The 20,049-nt window shown below is 35.1% G+C and overlaps 1 protein-coding gene across 8 annotated transcripts in view; it reads right to left on the reverse strand.

Moving 5' to 3' along the window:
* The window catches only part of SOX6 (SRY-box transcription factor 6), a gene marked incomplete at both ends in the record, with an annotated part of 599,473 nt that overhangs the window by 192,020 nt on the left and 387,404 nt on the right, over positions 1-20,049 (reverse strand). For 5 of the 8 annotated variants that reach the window (XM_080715786.1, XM_080715785.1, XM_080715783.1 and 2 more), the window contains 2 exons: positions 6,281-6,355; positions 9,162-9,334. In XM_080715786.1, the coding sequence (XP_080571912.1) occupies positions 6,281-6,355; positions 9,162-9,334 (248 nt within the window). The remainder of the gene's footprint in view (positions 1-6,280; positions 6,356-9,161; positions 9,335-20,049) is intronic. The other 3 variants (XM_080715779.1, XM_080715784.1, XM_080715780.1) reach the window with 1 other exon arrangement.

Genomic DNA, 20,049 nt, shown 5'->3' on the forward strand with positions numbered 1-20,049 from the left:
TGTGCTGAGTGAGATCTTGGGAATGAGACCACATTTGAAAAGCAGGTTACGAGCTAGGTGATTACCAATTCCATATAGTAGCTGAAATGATCTTATCAGCTCTTTCTTACTTCTAAATTCATTCCAAGTTTTAGCATTAACAAAAAAAAAACTAGCATGATTAATGTGGAATTCTAATCCACAGAAATAATTTGTAATTTTGGAAATTTTTATGGCCACTATTATTCATAAATTACAGCAGTTTTTACCTATTCTATATAATTCAGAAACTTTATTATTAAAGTGTTTGAAGCAGGCTATAGAGCATCTATCATTACTTAAAAAGTTAATTAGATTACATAAAAGAAATAATTAGATTTGCATTTTTATCTTGGTTTTAAACTTCCAAAGAAGATCACAACAGCTTGCCTGTGGGCAATTAAAAACAGCGCACAGCAGAGAAATAAAGAGAGGAGAGAGGGTCTGTTTTTCCTGGCTAATTCATGATTGAAGATAGAATTACAAAATACTTTAAGGGCTTGCTGAAGCTGGGGGCTAATCCTAGACTTCTTAGTTTTGTTTATAAGACTCATTTCATTGCAAAAGAGTATCAGATACATGCACAGTGCCAAAAAGAAGTATCAAATTGCTTTTGATGAGTTTATTTGGCCCTTTTCAGAGACTTCTGGAAGAAGAACAATGACCTGATCAATAACAGAAAAAAAGAACTATTCACTAGAGCCAAAACAGGAGCACTGTCATTGCCTTTTGTTTATCAGTGCTAAATACAACTACCCAAGAGGTATGACCAAGACAAGGGAGTGCATGAGGCTAGAAGTCAGCTCCTGGCTGTCCTCAGCTTTACTGCTGGTTGCTCCAGCCACCTCCAAAAGACAATAAATGGAAAGTCCAGCTCTTAAAATTAGAGGTCAATTAGATACTTAACGATGAAGCATATCTTCAACTATATATCTATTATTATTATGCCAGCAAAAAATTAATTAACCAGGTCAAGCAGGTCCTGAAGGCTAATGTACGAAGTAATTATTTCTGATCTTCAGACAACTACTTCACATAAAAAGGTAGTCCTTTATTCTGCTCAGCAGATACCTGAAATGCCTATAGTTAATCATATTGAAGGAAACAAAAGGAAAGGTTCTTCTCTTAAAAACTGAGGGTACATCTCAAATTTCACTGTTTAACTGTTTAAGGATAATAATTTTCTTGCTTGTAATATTAGTATCTCTCTGGTTACTACCCAGGAAGAAAGGAGGACACATACTGAATGGTGCTCTACTACATGGCAAACACACAAAATACACCAATGGCACACAAAAATATATTAGTGAGGCTTTCACAACTCAGTGAGACCCTGTTTCAAAAAAAAATTAAAAAGACTAAAAAATAGAACTGGGGGTGTCGCTCGGAGGTAGAATCCCTCTGGGTTCTATCCCCAGTACCACACACACACACACACACACACACACACACACACACACATATATATACATATATATTTATTTGTAAATATATATTTATATACTATATATTTATACATATTTAATCAAAAGAGAAAATACTATGTGTGAAGAATACTCAAAATATTCTTAACAAATTGAAACTTCAATGATGCAAAACACCACTTGGTTTGTAGAGAGTAAATAAGCAGCCTGTATTACAGCATTTAAAAGAAAAAGGTTTTGGTGAGATAAAAAGTATCCGCAAAGAAGCAGCAGTGACATTTGGTTTGGGCTTTCTACAGATTGAGTTTATATCCAGCACAAGTATTAAATAAGATGAGAGGAATGCAATAAATATTGGATAAAATCATGAAGAAAACAAAGGGCAACAATTTTAAGTCTCATAATGATGCTCAAAAAAATGTATATGCAAAAATTGACAAAACTATTGGCCCTGTCCCAGAAAGCCAAATGCCAAAATAAAATCCCGACCAGTGGGTCTTTTCTACAGAGACTGTTATTCAGAGTCATGTGCGGAGGACACTGCCGCATGGTACACAATACGAGCCACTCAGTGACTCTGAAATTGGAGTTTGAAGAAACATGAATAATTGGATAATGCCATTCATCCCTGGAAATGTATGTTTCTCACCAAGATATTTTAATGAGCTGAATTCCTTTACAAAGACTACGTTCTAGCTGAAAAAATGCCATTGTTAAATGGATTTCTATTGATATGCTATAGAAACCAAAGAATGAGGTAAATTGTTTCCATTAAGACTATCTTCTCTAGATTCAAAATGTGTCAAATGAGGTTAGAGGAATAAATGTATGCATGAATCAATAAATCTGTATACAATATTTTTCTTAAAACAGTCTTAATAGTTGATTAAAATGTTATATTCTCTGATCCATTTATAACAAAAAGTAAATTTTGTTTATCAGTACTCACAAATAAAATGTTTCAAAATACTAAGATACTGCAGTGCCGTGGGTGGGAGACAGAGGACAGAACAACTGAAGAAATCTGTCCTTTGAAATCACAGCACCAGAATCAGTATTTCTAACTTCAAGTTATGCATATGGCAGGCTGATTAGTTTTTATTTCTATAGGCTTAATAAAAATAATAAAAATTGTGCTATTTTTGTCCTAGAAGTAAAAAAAAACCACACACACATTTAACTTATTCTGGGCTCCACATCAGAACTAATCTGTAACAAAATATAGCAAACCCTATTTTCCCCAAAGCATGAAGAAAGAATTTAATCCACTAAGCAACAACCTTCTAAAAGATCAGTTAATATTAAGATATTTTAATTATCATTTAAAATGATTATCCTGCCAGGCGTGGTGGCGCACGCTTGTAATCCCCACGCTTGGGAGGTGGAGACAGGAGGATCGCGCAGGTTGGAAGCCAGCCATGTGCGCTGGCTTAAGAGACCCTGTTTCCACATAAAAAAGTATAAAATAGGTCTGGGAGTGTAGCCCGGAGGTAGAAGGGCTTCCAGGACCCCCAGTACCACCAAAAATAAGTAAGTAAGTAAATAAGTAAATAAGTAAATAAATAAACAAATAAATAAAATTATTATTCTGGTTTTTTAAATGAAAAAATCAACTCATCAAAAGCACAGAACAGTTCACAAAATCCCTCATCGTACTTTTTCAGCGCTACTTACATGGTCTTTTACATAGGATTTATCAGGGCAAAATTATGATAAAATTTCTATTCAAGTAGGGATAATATAAATGAAATTATTAAGCATGGGCACTCTTACACAACTATCTTAAGCATGCTTTTTCCTAATTCCAATAAAAAATTCTATTTTTCAGTTTGTGCAAACCATTCAGGCTTTTGTGTACAATTATTACAATAAGTTAAAGATTCTTCTCTTTCTTTGGTAGATTTCTATAAGATTTCAAAACACAAACAAGTTACCAAATTCCAAAAACAAGCAAACTACTCAGAAGTCAGTGTACTAAACTGGCAAACCAATCTTGAATGTCACCCTACCTGATACTCATGACCCACAGCCAACTGTCACTTTTTTCTTTTTTATTATTTTGTTTTATTTATTATTCATTATTATTTTATTTATTATTTTTTTTAATTTTGAAACAGGATCTCACTAAGTTGCTGAGGCTGGCTTTCAATGTGTCTCCTCCTATCTCCGTTTCCCACGTACTAGAGTTATAGGCGTGCACTGCCAAGCCCAGTTGCTCACATTGTTCTCTGTATTTTTCACTTGGTTTGAGAAGTTAGATTGAATTTAAAAATAAACATTGTTTTATTATTTGTTCTGTTTTATTCAAATGTTTCTTTCGATTAATGTTAGACGCATTACTTAAATTTCATATTTTAGTCAAAAAGTACATTAAAATTAGCTCAATAATTACATTAAATTCAATCATGTCTATGATTTGTCAAAAACCTTATTTGAAAATGCAAAAGACCTATTCTCCTTCCAAAAACATAACTTAAAGTCTGAATATCAAAACTTGCTTTGTAAGTGTCAAAGATAAGTTTTGTGTAAGGCATGTTTTTCAGCATTTGAAAAATTCTTCAAATGGTCTCACACTGATAAGATAAATACTGTCAAGATAAGCCATGAACCAGAACAGAGTAAACTGTAAATACAGGCTTTATTGCTTCCTCTTATTTCTAAAATATTATTTTTTATTATAAAGAGTCCAGTTTCTTAAATGAATGTAACTCTGACATTGAGTATCTCTATCATTTTGTAACTTATACTGCTGAAGTGCTGATTAGCTTAAATTTTTAAAAATTTAAACAATGTCACTACCATTCTGAACTACATTAGGATGTGAGATTAAAATGCAACAATAAAAGTATAAAAGTAGATATATACTATAATTAAGCTTCTATTAAAAAACTTGAAAAACTTTATCCTCATATCCTCAAACATTCTAAGACTATTTTCCATGCTTTTCTGAAAAAAGACATCAATTTTGTGCAGTCAAATTATAACTATGAGATTGTGCATAATCAATAAATACTAGTAATATTTCATGAAAATACTCTGAAGTGGATGCCATTTATGTGAGGTCTTCAGTACTACCAGAAAATATCATTAAAACAGCCACTCAATACAAACAGCGAGTGAAATATATTAGAAGTAAATAATATTAGACATGGTAAAAACATTAACAGTAAACTGATAGAGAAATATCTCTGGGAACTTCTTCCATTATTTATTTACAAATAGAAGAAACAGAAAGAACCAAATGATTATGTTATTTAACACCTATTGAGTACTTAGATGGGGTTCTACAGGAAAATGTAGGAAGCTACAGGCTAAAAATCTTGACCTGAGCAGTAGGAAATACACTGAAAATTTTAATAAGGGTATAACAAGAGAACACCTGGACAGTTATTTAATTAAAGGTCTCAGCATGAGCCATAAGAGAGAAATTGGGATGAGAAATTATTCCAAGATTTAATTGTAAAGGCTGACTATCAAAAATGCCAAAGACATTCTCTTTCACCTATATTTGGACTCATTATTTTGAAACATATAGACAATGGAATGTAATATACATCAGAACAACAAAAAAACTGACTTAAAGCTAGTGAAGTCGGCTGAGCAAAAGCCAAATTGAGTTAAGTTGCTTTAGACATCATGTCGGTAATGCAAATGCAGTCACTACTACCTGGGACACTAAGAATGATTATTAACAAAAAGAAGCAAGAATCTTAGGTTAAAAAATCACTGGTATTCATCAATGAGGCAGAAGATTAGAGTAGGCTATAACTTAATCCTGCAGATTTAAAACATATAGAAAGGCATGATACTCACTTCAAGAAAAGAAATAATCCACTTAAGAATATGTTGGCCCTATTAGTTTAAAGCACAGATGATTATAGGTTAAAGCAGATGCACAGCAACCAAGAGAAACAACAGTCTGTGGGAGTGGTGAGTTTAACTCTGGGGCCAGTGTTCCTGGGAACCAATCACCAGACAACCAGCTTTGGATTCTAGTGTTTTCTAGAACTTGCCTGTGTACCTATTCAGAAACAGAAACCACTTCTTTTGTCTAAACTTAAATAGCTGTTAGTTGAAATAACTGCCAAGTACATAAAAGAGTGACAAAATTCAGACCATCACCTTCTTTCTTCCCACATCACTGTCATCATGAGCTACATAGTTTTGTGTTAACACAAGAAAAAAAATTACATTGTAAATTAAGTTAAAATTATTCTTCTTTTGAGTTATAATGTTTCTTATTCAGAATCAAGCTTTTTTTTTTCTTTTCTAGACTGTAAGCTCCTTGAAGACAGACTACCATTCATTAACCTTTATTCTTCCCTCAGGGACTAGAAGAAATGCAGTTAATCTCTGTCAAGGAAAAAGTTATTAGCAACCTTCTCCCCAGATTCCTCTCCTAACTGGCCCAATCAATTCTAACAAGTAAATAAAAGTAAGCATCTCTCCATAAAATAATAAGACACAAACTGGAAAATGGTCTGTGGCAATAAAAGTAGCAACTATACACTATCTTAGAAACCAAAGAAATTCTCCACTTGGTTGTGCTACAAATGGCACATAGACTGGCACACAGTGTATGTTGTAAAAAAAAAAATACACTGTATTCTACAAATAGTAGGAAAAAAGTTTTATTCTGTTTATATATTACATCAAAGAAGAATGCTTCGACCACCACCTACTCATTTCTTCTAATATCCACTTTTGCAATTGTATACATCTTTAAATAACAGCCCTATTGATGCTGTTTATAAGACAGGAGTGCATTTGTAGCATTTTAAATTCCATTTTCAAAGAAGAAAGTATCTAAGTATAATCAGACAAGAGTAATAAAATACACTGACCTGGATCTGTTGCTGCAGGAGATTAATTTTGTGTTGCTGTTGCAGCAGTTGCTGTTGTTGTCTTGCAATCTATCAGAAATAAAGTTTCATTAAGTTAAAATGAAATGCTTACACCTTTGAAATTACCTAAGGTATTTCTCCTTGTATTACAATAATGCTTTACTGCACCTCTATGTGAAAGAATTCCTATGAAATGAGAGCAGGAGAATGAGAAAGTAGAAGAAAGAAATAGAAAATGAAACTGTGAACAGGTGCAATCTCTCTGCTTATCCACAAGTGAAGACTATGCCATATATTACTTTTGGGAGCAATTGGCCCATATCTGCATTGGTCAGCTGGAAATGTTAGGACTTTAGAAATTTCCTCTTTGTATAATAAAGACAGGAAAACACTGACCATATTTGTCTAAAGAGCTTAAATTAAGTATAAACAGTATATTTTTATTTTACTATTAAAATGTAAAAGATTGTGAATTACTTAAATAAAACCTTTTTCTGATTTTGAGAACTGATACACTTACACATATTGTCAGAGAAGTATTAAAAACAGTAAAAAGTAATTTTAGTTTTTTTGTCAATGTTATGTTATATGTGATCCACAAACCATTTGAGACAAAGTAAGCTGTAATTTAACATTTATCCACTTATGCTTTTGAGGATAATATGCTTCTTTTATAGTACAGAATCCACATATAAATTTTATATTTCCTTGCTTCTCCAAACAATCAAATTCAATATCTTAACATGTTATTTGATCTATAAAAAGAAATATCAACCATTTAACCATGCCCTACTATGGACTGAGTCTGCCTTGCAGGAAGGCATATCCTCAGGATAATGGTGTTTATTCTCAGGCATGAGTTAGGAATGAGGCTGCTTATTTCCTCAAAAGCTGAGCTGCTACAGCTTGAAGTCCAGGAATATTCTCCTTATTAGGAACACTCTCACTGCCAACCTAAGAAACCAGAAAGAAAACTGACCAAAAGCATTTGTTGAAGGGTTTGGTATAGTGGAGCCTTGTAGGCAGGTGTTAAAATCCCTTCTCATTTCTCTCTCCAAAAGCCAATGGTCTAAGTTGGAAGAATGATCTATGTTGGAACTGAAAAGTGTGGATCAATCCCAGTTCCCAGCTGTATTCTTTCTGAATCTTTTTGACTCTCTAGCCTAATGCAGGGGTAAAATACCCAAATCGCATCTCATTGAGCCTAAGATGACAATGTAGAAGTCTGCTCCCAAATGTTGCTTTCTGATTTCTGGGGAAAACTGGCTCAGACTGGACTGCATGCTAAAGCTTCTCCTAACATAGACTGCACTTTAAGAAATGGGACTACTTCTCCCAAAACTTTAGACAAAATGGAAACAATATTCAGTCAGGTTAAAATGGCCCATTCGACTTGCCACTGCTCACTCAAATCAGAAATGGACAACTCACTCTGCAGCTCTATAGATGCTGGATTCTTGGAATATTTATTTCTTTTTCACGAACTAGTGGAATACCACGAGGCATCTAATATTGATGGCCTCTCCTAAATGATAAAGTGCTGAATAGAAATGCATCCCAAACACTACAGTGCAATTACTATCATCCACTCTAGACGTGTGGGCTTGACACAGTGAAGTATGGTACACACGCGCCATGTGGCTCAAATTCTGAATTTTATTTGCCGATCGGTTGAGCTACATCCTTGCTTCATTGAGCATGACAACCTAGTTTTAAGTGTCATTTAATTTTCATTTTGAAATATAATTACAAAGTGTTCACTGTAAGATATCACTCGTCTGCAAATGTGTCAAGATTAATTTGTGCTAGCTTATTCACAAGTGTCAATAGTTAATTACTGTGTCATCTCTGGATGGCTAAATGACATTCTAACTTCTGATTTTTTACAGTGTTCCTTTATGTTATTTTCCATTAGGGGCTGAGTCCATATTCCTACATGTGGGCAAATATTCAAGCATATAAAATATCAGACGTCACAACTCATTAAAATCAACAGAGCATATATTGCTCTATATACCCCTATAAAATACATTTAACTGAAAAGATAATTCCAGTAATAATGTCAGATTCCTAAAAACTGCACATTAATTTGGGTCTGTCTGACTGAAAGCATCGGGGACTACTCTATAGGATCATTGTTGTTAGATTAATATACTCTTTGAGACAAGAAAAACACTTAGGAAAGTGGTTTATTTTTATAAGACATACATTTAACTTTGCTATTTTTCTCTTCATTCTCACTTCTAAGTCAATCAAGTCAAATTCTATTAGGAACCATGTACTAATTTGTTTTCAATGATTTACCTATGCTATAAATAGTGACCATATAATTTATCATCTAAACCAAGATAACTTGTGTGAGAAGTATTAATAATTACCCTTAAAAACAAGGATTAAACCAGGGCTATTTGGGGAAAACCAAGATGTATGGTTGCCCTAGCTAAAAAACCAATGAAAAGTGTTTTAACAGTGGGCTGAAAGATTCCCAAAGCTTTTCTAGAACAGAATCCACTTTTTTTCTGGATGAGGAAAGTGTAGCCCAGAGATATCATTTACTTACTATTTAACTATATTGGAATTTCCTATGATGCTGATGTGACTGAGTGTCCCTGAATAGTTAATCTAATCAAAACTTTCTAAAACAAAGTATTGTTTCAGTAATACCCAGTTGCTATGATGCCCTTAAAGAAAGGCATATCCGTCAGGTTTCTTGAAGACTCTAGACTTTCCTGAAGGCTTATTTCCTTCCTCTTCTTTTTTCTTTCCTTGTTTTTTTTAAAGAAAGCTCTCAACAAATAAAGCAATCAATATGATTACTGTCTGAGGCTGGCAGATTTCACATCTGCAGCTCCTCAGCTCCTTTTGCCGGGCTCACCTGTTCCTGCTGTTGGCGAGCAAGGTCCATTTGCTGCCGTTGTTTCTCAATTTGTGAGGCTGCCAGCTTTTTCTGTTCATCATGTGCTGCCAGGAGCTGCTCCCGTAAACTGATCAGCTGGGTAATCATGGTGGAGAGCTGCCTTTCTTTCTCTGCCAGGCTCTCAGGTGTACCTAAAATGGAAGTGAGAAGAGATCTTCACAAGCTTGAGGAATGCCTGAAGGAATTAGGGAAAAGAGGATGGAACTGAGAAACGGGCTCCCCTAGACACTTGAGGATCTGCGATGATGACTGTCAGCCACTGTGAGCTGAGGAACTCCACAGGGTAATTATAGCAGTGGAATGAATGCTAGGGTTCACCACTGCCCCTGCCAAAAAAAGTACCATCACCAATAAAATTCTGATGCAACCGTTCCCATTACCTCTAAAAACAAACATAAAGCAGAACTATCTACTCCACTCTTTTTCCACACACTGCCCCCCAATCTATCTAATCAAGCTAGAAAGCCTGTAATATTTAGCATCAAAGATCCAAAACAGGTTATGTTAATATTCCATAATAACCTCAGTCCTTAGCAACGAATAAAACATGAATAGCTGAGACATAGTAGGTATTTAATAAATTTTTTAACATATTTTCCAATCATTCCCCTTCTAATTTTCCTATTGTGCAATGATCTATCTCTTAAGTTCAGAAGTCAGGGGCCAATCACTTGACCATGGACCAAGTTCTACAGAGAATAAAAACTGCCTCAGGTAAGAAAATATATTTTTTTTAATTTTTTTTTGTTCCTGTGAAGGGATCAAGCTAAAGACCCCAAGTTCATCCTTAAAGGCAACAATGTTGCTTGGGGGTCTCTTTCACCCCCTTGCCATTTGTCATTCTTCAAAGGAAAAAACACATTTTGAGGTTGAAAAGGTTATGCATAAGGATATGCTGTTTAATGAATATGATGTCGCTGAACACTTATGGTATGCACTAATGGTGCTGAACAGTCTTTTTATGGGCAAATTGCACAGCTCTCCTAAGTAAAGGGTACAGAATCCTTTTGTGAATCTAAATTAGAGCATTTTACTGAAGCATAAGATAAGAATTTCAACCCACTGTATTTGAGCCACACAGGTTTCTTTATGAAGAAATGATCTATGATTTGAAAGCTTTTCAGAAAGATGCCACCAGCTGTCAAAGGGGACAAAGATTGCCAATTTTTGTGTATGTGGAAGGGGAGACTTCCAACCTCCTTATTTATACTAAGAAAGCACCGGGACAATCTGGGAAGCTAAAAATATTTTAATTATGAGTGGCTCTATTTCCTGAGTGTCCCCAAAGAGAAAAGGCACCTTCAGAGATGCTGGCTAGTACTGGCTGCTGCATGATTCCCATGAAATAAGACTTATGTCATCAGAGACACTACAATTTTTAATACCAACCCAGGTCCTTAAAATAAAAGAACTATGTGCATCCTATAAAGAATCAATGAACTGAAAAAATATCCAAAAAAATCAAAATTAAAGGTACAGGAAAGTAAAAAGTTAGAAAGTATATTCCCCTGATAAATAGGTACTATATCAAGGTAGTTACCACCTATTCTAACTCCTAGAATTGACTTTAAAATAAAATAAGGTTTTATTTTTGCAATAGAAATTTCAGCTTAGCAAAAGGAATAACTTCTTGATCCAGATAGTACAACAATCCTAAAGCAGTTCCTTTGGGAGCCTGCTTCAAAAGCACAGTACAGCTCAACTAGTGTATATGGCAATAGACACAAAAATGAGAAGATACACAATAAGAAAAGTATGAAATTTATGTATTTACTTATGTCATTTATTTTCAATTCAATAAATACTTCCTTACTGACAACTATGTGTCAGGTACCCTACCATTAAATAATTATATATAAACATAAATTTAACCAAATAAGAATTATAAAAAAGATATTTTGAAGGTGCTTTAACTAAGTTTGGAGGCCCCAAGTTGAAGGATGGTAGTTTGAAAAAGTAACAAGAAAGATAACTAGGAATTAACTAGGCAAAGAGTTGGAAGGTGGTTTGATCAAGAAGCTTTTCAGAATATGTGAAACATTATCATTACGAAAGAATTACAACTGAAAAATACGAGGATTTTCGAGGGTGTTTGGTGGTAAAGGAGCTTTCCAAAGGAAATAGAGGCAGAGTATATGTATGTCGGGGGCAGATGGAGTTTGGTGAGTCCTAGAAGTTGAACAAAGGAAACAAAGTTCAAACAAGGGAAATGGAGGGAACCAGGAGCAGATGAGACAGAGGTAGGAAAAGGCCACACTATTGATTCCTTGTAGATTATGTTTGATGACTTTCCTATTTATTCTAATAATTCAAAATAACTAAAGTATTTTAAGAGCAATGTGGTCATTCTGGCAGTGTAGGGAATAAGTTGGAAAGTTATGAAATAAATAAGACCTCTGCACATTTTATTACATATATTTTGTGCGATATTCTAACCTAAATGTATTTTTATTACCCTTATCTATGTGGAGTCAGTCAAGAGAAGGTTTATTAAGTACTGGAATAGTTCCTATACTATAATGCTATTAATAAAAAGCTTCCATAGGACATTCTGGGAAAGAGTCAGTACAAGAATTGGATCTAATACTTATACTGCCCAGTAAAGATTGTATAATTGTCTCATCACTTATATTAACACAAGAGAACAAGTATTTTCAATAATCTTCAATTTATTTCCCTTTGCCCTGTGCACAGGAAACAGAGAAGCTAAGGATAATACATAAATGACTTCTTAGCTTCTTCTGTTCAAGTGAATCCATAAGAGCTATATATGCATTGGCACTGCCATTACCAATAGATATGCATACCTGGATGTAGAGAATAGCGCCATTCAATTGAATCCTTTTCACAAATCATCATGACATTCAAATTGTTTAACTGTAAGCACTGTTTGACATATAAATTTTTAATTGGGTTTAGATACATGCTTAAGAAAACAAGTCAGAAACAAGTCAGAAAGCTATATTTTTAAGCTGAGGATTTGAACAATCTCATAAGGTTGTCACTCTTTTCCTTAGACTTGAGAAGTACTAATACACTCTGACTAGAGAGAAGTGGCACAACAAATGAGGTTGGAGTGAAATATAGGAGTGTTAACAAAATCTAAAACTCCCCCTGAATAGGGAGTTATACATAGTCCTGTAGCCCTTGAGACTCAAATCAAGGAAAAGTCAACTTATAATATCTTATACCTAGATTCTCTAAGTGTGTGTGTGTGTGTGTGTGTGTGTGTGTGTGTGTGTGTGTGTGTAAGAGAATTTTCTGCTTTTATCCAGTGTATTTGTTCATATATATATATATATATATATATATATATATATATGATCGTTTAAAGATATTTAACCATTTGCTGTTAGATTTTTCTGTTTTAATTAAGAGCAAGTGTTTGTGCTGCACTAATAAAAATAACATCAAGTCTGAATCACACTGACCAACAAACCTGCAAACCAAGTTATTTCATCTAAAACAAACTGTTTACTTAAACATGAAACTTTTCCATGGGGGAAAAAAACCTAGAACTGCCAGAGTTACTGAAAGAACAGAACCTTTCAACCTATGGGACATACTGGGGCAAACTAAGTACAGCCAGGTTATGTCAAGGAAGGCAAAAGGCAAAGACAATCATGACATTTTAAGTCAACTGGTAGCTATGCAAAAAATCTGATCTTAAGTCATCTTTTAAGGTTTGATGGAAACCGACTTGGAAATAAGGTAGATGGTATTCTGAGGCCCTGTCCAGGCCAGCAGAGGTCATCAGTAGCTGCCTGACATCATCTGCTTCACATCTTTCAGGCTATCCTAAAATTATTCTCTAAAAAGCATCTCCAGAAAGTAGGCTTTTCTCCCTCCCGCATAAAAACGGAGGTAGTTTTGTAAACTACAAAAAGGGAACCAGCAAGAAAGCTTCTGTACACAGCTTCTCTACAAGTCAGCGCGCCTGCTTTTATCCAATATCACACACAGTGTGCTCCTGACGCTCTCCACCATAAAATGTATCTAGTCTCCAACTCCAAAGGCAGTGCAGCAGGTTTTCCCTTTTTCTTTTCCTTTTTTTTCCTTCTTCTTTTTGTTCCATGGGGTCGTCTTTATCCCCAAACCACATCTGTCTTGAGTTTCTCAGATTAGTCAGGTGGATCACTGCTCCCCGGGGCCTGCTCCAGCTGAAGTATTTTAATTTGACTAAACACCTGATTTATTTTATCTCTCCGATGAGAAAGGCAGTTTGTCTTAATAGAGCCTGTCAGCCCACAGCCCCATTCACAGCAATTTACAGGCAGCCAGGGACGCTGGAAGAGAAGAGTGCCGTGATTCTGTATTTTATCCTCCTCCAGAAAGCACCTAAAAGCAGCTATTCACTGCTACTGCATGTGGCATTTTAGAACTGAATTAGCTTTTTATTCAAGTAACTACACTTGTTGTGAATAGCTTATCTGTAAAATTGCTACATTCACTACTGATTTTATTAACCTTTGGCTCTATCACAAAATGGTCTTCAGTTAGGAAAGACCTTTAAAATTGACACATTTTTTTCTTAGGGGCCTTTATTCCAGTGACTTCAGATTTACTGAATTTGATCCATTGAATTCTTTACCAGTTGTACTTAAAATTTTGAGTCTCAATAGGAAGTCAATAGTGCGTAAATAAGGAAACACTTTTCAAAATGTAAATATGATGGCAATTTCCCTCATCAAAAGTTTTCAAATACCATCTTTTATTATAACAGTTTCAAAATCAGCCCTCTAGCCTTTTTTGGTCATAATCTGAAAAACTTGAAAAAATTAACTAAAATAGACAATTTTTTTTAACTTTACAAACTATAACTACCTGTCTTCAGGCTCAAAGGCACAGAGAAAACACAAAGTAGATGAAAAATTAAGTAAAATAAGATGAAAAAGGTAATTATCTTCTTGATATAAAATAAAAGATTAAAATGTCAAGTTCAAGGTTTATTTAAAAGCCTTTTTACATCAATTCATAGGAGCTTAGCACCACAATCTGCCCATTAATTTTGCCCCTATGAAATATACATAATTTAAAAAAGTGGTGCTAGAAATCAGACTGGGCATGGAAGACACTGAAGACTCCAGATCTGAACAAGGCAGACAACTTGCAGAACACTTTATACCCAGAGTTTTTCCCCCTCTTTCATCATATTCCCATACCTATACCTTTTATTGTATAGCAATTTTAAACTGGTTACTTTCTTAATACCTGGTTCTCTGAAAGTGAGTCACTGCTATGGAATGGTAACTAAATTTGTTTTTCTAATTAGAAAATCCAGAAAGGAGCATAGCAATGGAATGAAATGGAGAGAGAGAGAGAGAGAGAGAGAGAGAGAGAGAGAGAGAGAAAATATGAATCTAGAGTTATGAAATTAAGTTTTACATATTTCTCTGCATCCTTTTTATTTATAATGAAATGAAGGGCAATGTGTTAAAACAATGTTTACCAGGCCAAATAAATCTAAAATCAACAAGTGGCATTATCTGGAAATCTGTCCTAAGGAATAAATAAAACATATATCTAACCATTCTCCTTTATTGGATCCCTGCACAGGCTGCTTTAATAAACCTAATAGAACCTAACAATGAAATTACAAGAAGCCTGGTTAACTAAGAACTGCCTCTGTTTGGAATGATGGGGAGGGCTGGCAGTGACAATGGAATGGAGTTCTGATGAAGATATACTTTTCCACATCAGTCCTAGAAAGATTAAAGCACTTAACAGTAATTCCAAAGCAACATCAATCAAGGATCTCAGCCAACAATCCAGAAGGATTTTAAATTAAGTTGAAAAGAAAAGCTCTTAAGAATCAATTCCCTGGTCAGTTCTAATTTTTTTTAATGCACATTGTTTGAGAAGAAAGCCAAAATACAATGCTAGTCATAAAAGACAGCTGCATTTGATCTTTTCTGCCCGCAGATAACCGGGTTAAACTGCTGCATCCTACACCACAGCCTCCTAGCACATCAGATGGACTGTGATGTCTCCACTTCACAAGCTCAGTCCATCATTTAGCATTGGCCTTTTTGATACAGGCTTCTTTTAAATGTCACAAAATAGGGCAGCAAAAAGTCAACAAAAAATAAACAGGGTAAGCTCAAGAAACCAACAATCTATCAGAAGGTCCCCTGATAAAAGTTACTTTGTGGTGACTGCCTGAGAAAGGAAGCCCTGTCCCAGTATACCAGCAGCTAATTTGAGTTCTGAACCTAGCAGCAGTTTTAAAAGCTCTCCACTCTAAAGGGCCCCAGTGCATCATAAAGATAAAGGATTTCAGTACAAAACCACCACAAAGACCTCTATTATCTTATCAGTCTTTGGTTACAACAGCTGAACCAATATGACTAAATTCTAAAAGACTTTTTTCAAAACAGCAGAATACTGGAATTCCTTTGTTTTCTCATCAGTCAGCTATTGTCATTGCTCCCATATGCTACAGTCCACTCCTCAGTAAATAAAAAGTTTAATAAATGCAGGAATTGTGTTCCTAGGGATCACTTAAAGACCATTACACAGGAAGTATGCCTTATGGGCTGAGGTACATTCTACACACACACACACACACACACACACACACACACACTGAATCTATGAGAATTTCTTTTAAAAAACGTGAACAACTCTCATTTAAAATCTGCTGTGTACAAACAAGACAAAGAGACCCAAAATTAAGATCAAACTCTCCTGCCTCTACCAACACACACTTACCTCTCCTTCAGCTTCCCCTCTTCCTGGCTGAGAAAGAAAGTCTATTTCCTGGATCAACTGAGGCTTATTCATGTTGCAGATCCTAATAGAGTGAGAACAATCCATGGAATTCTGCCATCTAGCTCCCAACCTCACAGCTGGGCCTTCAGCCCATTGTGCTTTATTAGCCTATCATTTTTGGATCCGGAAATGAAGGTATCCTGAAACATCTCTTCTTCAGTGTAAGACAGACTGCCTTTACATTACTGTTCTCTCTGATGACAATTGGTCAATGGCTACATCTCTGTAGTATACACATAAAAAACCTTTCTAGCTTTGTAAAAACATGGGACTTTGGTTCTGCATGGGGGGGGGCAACTAATTAATTTTTCTCAGTATTACTATTACATGATTTCTTCTCTAGAAGTTCCATCTGAGTCAGGAGTAACAAAGGAAAAATAGATATTATTGATGAGACACTGTCTTCAAAGTTTGTATGTGTTATTTTAATCCTCACCCTACAAGCTGTATTGTTTTTGAATTTCAAGATGAAAATCTAAGCTACTAAAAAGTAAAGTAACTGAAACAAGTCACGGATCATTTGAATGAATTTGAATAGAAGTGTTCTGATGCGAATGCAAGGAAGTCTAGAGTCTAAAGAAAAGGCATCTTCCCTCACCATGAAGCTAGAATACATAACTGGGGGATTTCTAAAAACTAGTAGCATTGCTCTGAGGGACCTACATGGCATTCTGATGTCATATAAGGCTTAGAAGTATACATCTAAGATTTCATTTACAAAGGAAAAGAAATATAAGACTCCTCGGTAAGTCTTTGTTTACAAAATAAGAATTTTAAAGGCTTGGCTAGGAAATCAGACAACCAAAGAGGTCAGTAAATTAAACGTTGACATCTTAGATATGTGAAAATATCTTGACATTAAGTAACATAACTAGAGTTAGGAAATTAGCAGCCAGTCTGGCAGCCCAGATCTATGTATACTTACCCCCCAACCCTTCTCCTACCAAAGAGCACATGGCCTCCTTCTTCCAATCCCAACCACAATGACTATGCAGACTCTGGGCCTTCTCCAGCACTCCAGATACAATATTTACAACACCCATGAAAGTGTGAGAAATACACTCAAATATTTGCGCAGAACAAATGTGTTGCCACCCTAGGCACAGTGTATCTGTAGGCTCAGACAGTCAAGTGCTAGTCAAGAGGAAGTTATATGGAAAAATCTCCAAAGCCAGGCGTGTTGGCACATGCTTGTAATCCCAGTACTTCAGAGGCTGAGACCGGAGGATCACAGGTTCACGGCCAGCCTCAGCTACTTAGTAAGGCCCTCCAAAACTTATTGAGACCCTGTTTCAAAATAGTTAAAAATAGGGCTAGGGTTTCACTCAGAGATAGAATGCCCCTGGGTCTAATTCCCAGTACTGCAAAAAAAAAAAAAAAAAATTAAATTACATTAAAAAAGAAAAATCTCAAAAGTGAGCCTAACAAAGTATGAGAAATCTCTCAGATACAACTAAGGCTTGAGTTAGTTGCCCATACAAACAGACCAAACACTGTGCCCATTTCCAAGATGTATTTATAGTTTGCCTAGTAAAGGCCAAGAGAATTCTTGACCCAGGCCAATAGGTCAATATGGCTCACCATACTAGGACAAGCTTCATATATGTTAACTCATTTATTTCCCACAACAATCCTATGAAATTGATTATATTCTTGTCCCCATTTTAAAGATAAGTAAATCGAAGCATAGAATGAATAAGTAACTTGTCCATATTCTAAGCAATTAAATCATGTATCTAAGATGCAAAATCAGGGGGTTTGGCCACAGATCCTGTTGTCCTAACCACTATGATAAATAGAGAAGGGGACTCCTCAGTGTTCTACCTTCTCAAAACTACTTTCATCAGCAAACAAGATAGCTGAAGTTTTCCTTATAATCTGTTTTTAAGATTTATTTTTGTTTTGTTAAAATACAACTTTTCTTCAGATGCTTATAAAAATAGAAGCCTTTACCTGGAGAAGTATCCATGATACAGTTTAGATTGTTCTTTAAAATAGCCCACCAACCTGCACAAGACCCTGCTGATCTTTCAATCCATGTTGTAAGCACCTACCACTATATGTAGTCATCTCTCATTACTGAGTTTCTCACCCTCAGGTCCACTCCCATATTCTTCCTTTTTTTTTCTCAGTCCCATCATATTCCCTTCAAGTTCTCAAATCTAAATGCTGAGACTCTCAACTTCCAAATAGTGGAATTTTGGCTTTCATAAGCAGACTCATTTAACTGGTCATCTGGCTTTTTGCATCACATTTTGGCTCCTCTATAAAATCTCCTCTGTGAAATCCAGGTCTGGTATCAAGAAATAAATCCCTGTTCACTGTCATTTCATCAACAATTTAGATAACCCAGTCCAAACTTTTGTTTTGTTTTGTTTTGGGCTGTGATGCTTGAGGCTGTCAGGACATCCCAGTGGGCACTGCTGTTACTAGGTCTGAGAATTTGATATGAAGGAATGCAAAAATAAATAAATAAATAAATAAATAAATAAATACAATGAAACTAACCAAGAAATAAAGGACACTTCTATTTTTTTCATTTTGTTTAACTGACACATAAAAATTATACATACTAATGGAGTGCCCTGTACAATGTATAAATGTAAGGTAGAAAGTTTGTGTTTTCATATAATCATATATAGTTCAGTAACACAGATCCCACCTATCATAAAATCAAGTTATCAATCTAGAGGGAAAATAGAAGTTAAAATTTTATATTGAGTGTAAAGTTGCTGTTTCTTAGCTTTTTCTTTCATAGATGAATACAACTCAATGAATAGTATGTTCCTTGTATTCTCAATCTTCAAGTGATTTCTGGGTGGAATAGGTACTGCCAAATATATCTCACCAGTGTATTATAGGAAAGTGCTATGATTGGAAAGCTTTTTGAGAGGTCATCTACTGTTTCCCATGTAGAAGTCATAATAATCAGAGCTCAAATATTAATGAATGTCAAAGAGGGAAGAAAGACAAAGCTTGGGTCCAGAAATGGCCAAATGTCTCCTATTACAAAATAAATTTTAACATACTAAAGAAGAATATGAATAAATTATTCAAAAGAACATTCTGAAATCTCTTCTTATAAAAATTAAATTAAAAGTCAATGTATGCATGTTAGACCTATAAACAACACATAGTTTAATCATGAATAGATAACCTATTCTACTAAAATGTTTTCTCAGCTGGGCATGGTGGTGCTTACTTGTAATCCCAGTACTTGGTAGATGGCTACAGGAGGATCACAGGTTTATGGCCAGTCTCAGCTACTTAATGAGGCCCTCTGAAACCTCATCAGACCCTGTTTTAAAATAAAAAACAAAACATAGAGCTGGGGGTTTAGCTCGGAGGTAGAATGCCCCTCGGTTCAATACCCACTATCACAAATTAAAATTAAAATTTAAATTTAAAATGAAATGGTTTCTCATGAATGTGTAGTAAAGCTTGATTCAAGATCTTAAATTAGGATCATTTTATACAATTGTAGGTTCCAAATAGAGCACACAAAAAAGTTCATAAAACTTGTTTTCCAACTTTAAAATGTTTGTGGTTTTATAATTGTCAGTAGTATAAAAATAAAGACTTTTAATTAATTTTCTTTGAAGGAAAAAGTTGGATGTGTAATCCAAAAGCAAGAATGGAAAAATATTTGAGCCTCAGAGAGAATGGAATACCACAATGTGACAGCTGTGAAAAATACCAGCAGCAGTGATAGATTCTGCCTTTTAAAGAGATAAATATCAGAAAGGCAATACAGTGGTCACTGAAATAATAGAACTTAAGGCTAATACTTTTTTTTTTTTTTTTTTTGCAGGTCTGGTGATGAAACCCAGGGGCATTCGAACTCCGAGCTACACCCCCCGCCCTATTTTTTTATACTTTGTTTTGAAATGGGTCTCACTAAATTGCAGAGGGCCTCACTAAGTAGCTGAAGCTGTCGGCAAACCACGATCCTCTGGTCTCAGCCTCCAGAATGCAGGGATTAAAAGCGTGTGCTACCTTGCCTGGCTAGGATAACACTTTTAAAAGTTTCTTGCAGCCTGGTGTGGTGGCGCATGCTTGTAATCCCCATGCTTGG

This window comes from Muscardinus avellanarius (assembly GCF_963383645.1).
Source record: "Muscardinus avellanarius genome assembly, chromosome: 1".
Classification (NCBI taxonomy): domain Eukaryota; kingdom Metazoa; phylum Chordata; class Mammalia; order Rodentia; family Gliridae; genus Muscardinus; species Muscardinus avellanarius.